The sequence below is a fragment of the Austrofundulus limnaeus genome, unplaced genomic scaffold (assembly GCF_001266775.1).
Source record: "Austrofundulus limnaeus strain Quisiro unplaced genomic scaffold, Austrofundulus_limnaeus-1.0 Scaffold2787, whole genome shotgun sequence".
NCBI classification, from domain to species: domain Eukaryota; kingdom Metazoa; phylum Chordata; class Actinopteri; order Cyprinodontiformes; family Rivulidae; genus Austrofundulus; species Austrofundulus limnaeus.
In genome coordinates, this window is record NW_013955189.1 from 8,876 (window position 1) to 12,194 (window position 3,319).

Consider the following 3,319-nt stretch of genomic DNA (forward strand, 5'->3'; position numbering starts at 1 on the left):
ATTTAGTGGGAAAGATTTGCTGTTTATAAAAAAAATTGTTCCAAATTATGTGAAAATTACAGATTTCAGACTATATACATCAGTTTTAAATTGTGTTGATAGATAAATTACAGAAATTTATTTTTAATGTTGGTCATATTTGAAGTGGAGAAGAGCACCGAGCGGACTGACGGGAGTAACCCCCAGTCAGTCTGCCTGCTGGCATTAATCGTATTAATTGTCAAGTGCCAAAAGGTAATCGATTAATGTTTTTCTGACGATTAATTGCACATGATATGATTATGCCCAACCCTATTAAACAGTGAATTTTGCATAATAGGTCCCCTTTAAGAATTACTCCTACACTTCACTTAAAGATTGAGACACTTGATAACTGACTTTTACTCTCAGCTTTTAACTAAGAATTGTTTTACACTTAAGTCCATTCTTAGCTACATACTTAAGAGTAATTCTAAGATGTTTTATAAATACGGGCCCTTGACATTATATAACTGATGATCACATGGACATTTATAGACAATAATGTTTAATGTATGCATAAGCCCACATACTTGTACACAAGTTGAGGATGTGTTGTGGCTCTTTTTACAGCRTACTGCACTCCTCTGGATCCTGCTCCTTCATGGAGACTGTACAGGCTCAGCACTTTACAGAAACTCAAAGGGCCGTATAATAATGATGGACTAGTGCAAGTCAGTTATTTGTTGATGTTGGTGTCCCCACTTTTATACAGTATTACATAACCTTATGTTCAGGTTTATGTGGAGATTACATGTTTGTAGAAATAACATTATCCTGATACTAACAGATGCTGCACAAAGCTGAGTTTAAGTCCAGAATGTGGAACCACTGGTGGTGTGRCCTTTCTGTAAATCACTGACTTGTATTTTTGATTAATACCTTTATGTTATTTATTTGTATTTTTAAAATTAATTTCTGTTTTTATTCTTCTTTGTTATCCTTTTCCATACGGACTTATCTGTGTCTTAATAGTTATTGACTGATTGACAGATGTGCTATGCTGCAGGATTTACAGTTCAAACCAGAAGTTTACATACACCACATAAAGATATTTTTTCTGTCTGACATGAAATCAGAATAAATTTTTCCAGTTTTAGGCYAATTAGGATCTTTTTTCTATTTGCTAAATGTCAGAATAATGAGATTTTTAAAGACTTTTTTGACTTTCTTCAAAGTCAAAAGGTTAGATTCACTCAGATTACCATGCCTTTCAATTATTTGAGACATTAGATGTCACGTCTGTGGAAGCTTTTGATGGTTCACCTGTGGATGTAATCTAAAGAAACTTGCTGTTTCCTCCTGTAACATCAGAAATCAGCCAACACATCAGAAAGAGAAGTGTGGACCTGTACAGGTCTGCTTCATCCTTGGTGCAGTTCCCAGATGGCTGAAGGTGCCTCGTTCATTAAATACGAGTACGAACAAGATGGGAATGTCCAACCATCATAACACTCAGGAAGGAGACCAGTTCTATGTCCCAGAGATGAACAAGCTTTGGTCTGAAGTGTTCATCAACCCAAGACCAAAAACAAAAGAGCTGGAGAAGATGCTGGATGAAGCTGGTGAGAGTGTCCCTATCCACAGAGAAACCAGTTCTGTTTCCACGTCAGGGAGAAGCCATTACTTCAACAAAAATGTACAACAAAGACAGATTAATGTTTGTAAATACACACAGGTACAAAGACCTTCCTTTTGATCATAATGACCATCGTTWTGTTTGGAGGAAAAGTCTGAGAACTCCATCCTGACTGTGAAACACGGGGGTGGCAGCATTATGTTGTGGGGATGTTTTTCTGCAGGAGGAACCGGTGCACTTCACAGAACAGATGACGTCATGAGGAAAGTACATCATGTGGAAATAGTGAAGCAACATCTCACGACATCAGACAGGAAGTTAAAGCTTGGACACTAATGGGTCCTCCAAATGGACAAAGAGCTGAAGCCAAACTGGTTCCAAAGTGTTTCAAAGAGAACAAAGTTGATGTTTAAGAGTGGCCATCACAAAGCCCTGACCTCAGTCCTAAAGAAAATGTCTGGTCAAAGCTGAAAAGGCTTGTGAGAGCAAACATGGCTCAGCTCCACCAGTTCTGTCAGGAGGAATGGACCAAGGGTCCTGAAACCACTGTGACAAGCTTGTGGAAGGAGATCAGTCATAAGTTAAAGGACAACGGTACCAAAACTAATGAAGTGTATTTAAACGTTTGACTTTAAAGAAAGTAAGAATAACTGCCTTAAAATGTTAATTCTCTCTCTTTCTGTCATTATTCTGGCATTTAGCAAATAGAAACAAATGCTTATCCTAACTGACGTAAAACAGGAAAAGTTTATTCTGATTTCACATCAGGAAGTGTGWAAAATGCACGTGTTGCCATGCCATAATGGAAACCTATGGCTTCAACCGTACCTGCACAACTCTGTGCATTCAAATTTTAAAATATTGTGATTTAACCTTTCAACAGACTCAGAGTTAATATTCTTACCATCAACCCCACAAACAATAATTAAATATGATAAAYGGCATTTCCTTTGCTTTTCTACTTGTCGTTTCTGGACACAATAAAAACAATTCATGTTGAGGTCCAGTAAACCAGATTCATTATTCAGCTTTTAAAAACAGTTCAAATATTTACTGTAGAAGCTTGTTTCAGACAAACTAAACTAACACTGAAGCAGATTTCTGGTTTTACACAACATATATCAATAATCGTTTTTGTCTTAATTATGCCCAACTAAAACAAAAACATCTTAAATACAAAAACAMAAGAGTTGTAAAATTCCTCCWGTAAAACATTTACATAAAATGTGTTGTTTTGTGATTAATGACAGAGGATCCAGAAGCATTTCCCACATCAGAAGACCAACATTCAGAAAAACCAACACAGCTAACATGGTGGGTTTGGAGAATAATCACAGTAACAAGTGAAAAAGCACCAAAATTACCAAATATGTAGACGACGATGACCGTTCCGCCCAGTCCCATGAGTCCACCTAACCGCAGCGCCATCTTATTAATGTAGGCCATGAACTCTTCCTGTTTCTTTTCCTCCTGCTCTCCATCCTTGTCGCTCTGCCCACCCTCTGCAGGCAGCTGGCCCTGAGCAGAAAGAAAAACTTTTTTTTACCTGAAATATCAGTAAAACATATGGATGGACACAGAGCAGTGATGCTGCGCTGAAAAATAAAGCTGTCACGATTAATCGACGACTAATCGACAATTAAAATAGTCGATTAATTTAATAGTCAATTAGTCGTTTTATTATTGTTTTATTATTATTATTTGTGCTTTACTTTGTTTTTG

General features: G+C 37.0%; 1 protein-coding gene across 1 annotated transcript in view; it reads right to left on the bottom strand.

Annotated features, from left to right (window-relative positions):
- Positions 1-2,961: 2,961 nt before the first annotated feature.
- Positions 2,962-3,319, bottom strand: part of LOC106511432 (mitochondrial import inner membrane translocase subunit TIM50) — a gene marked incomplete at its 3' end in the record, with an annotated part of 5,464 nt that continues 5,106 nt past the window's right edge. The window contains 1 exon segment of the mRNA XM_014000192.1: positions 2,962-3,115. Coding sequence (XP_013855646.1) covers positions 2,962-3,115 — 154 coding nt within the window.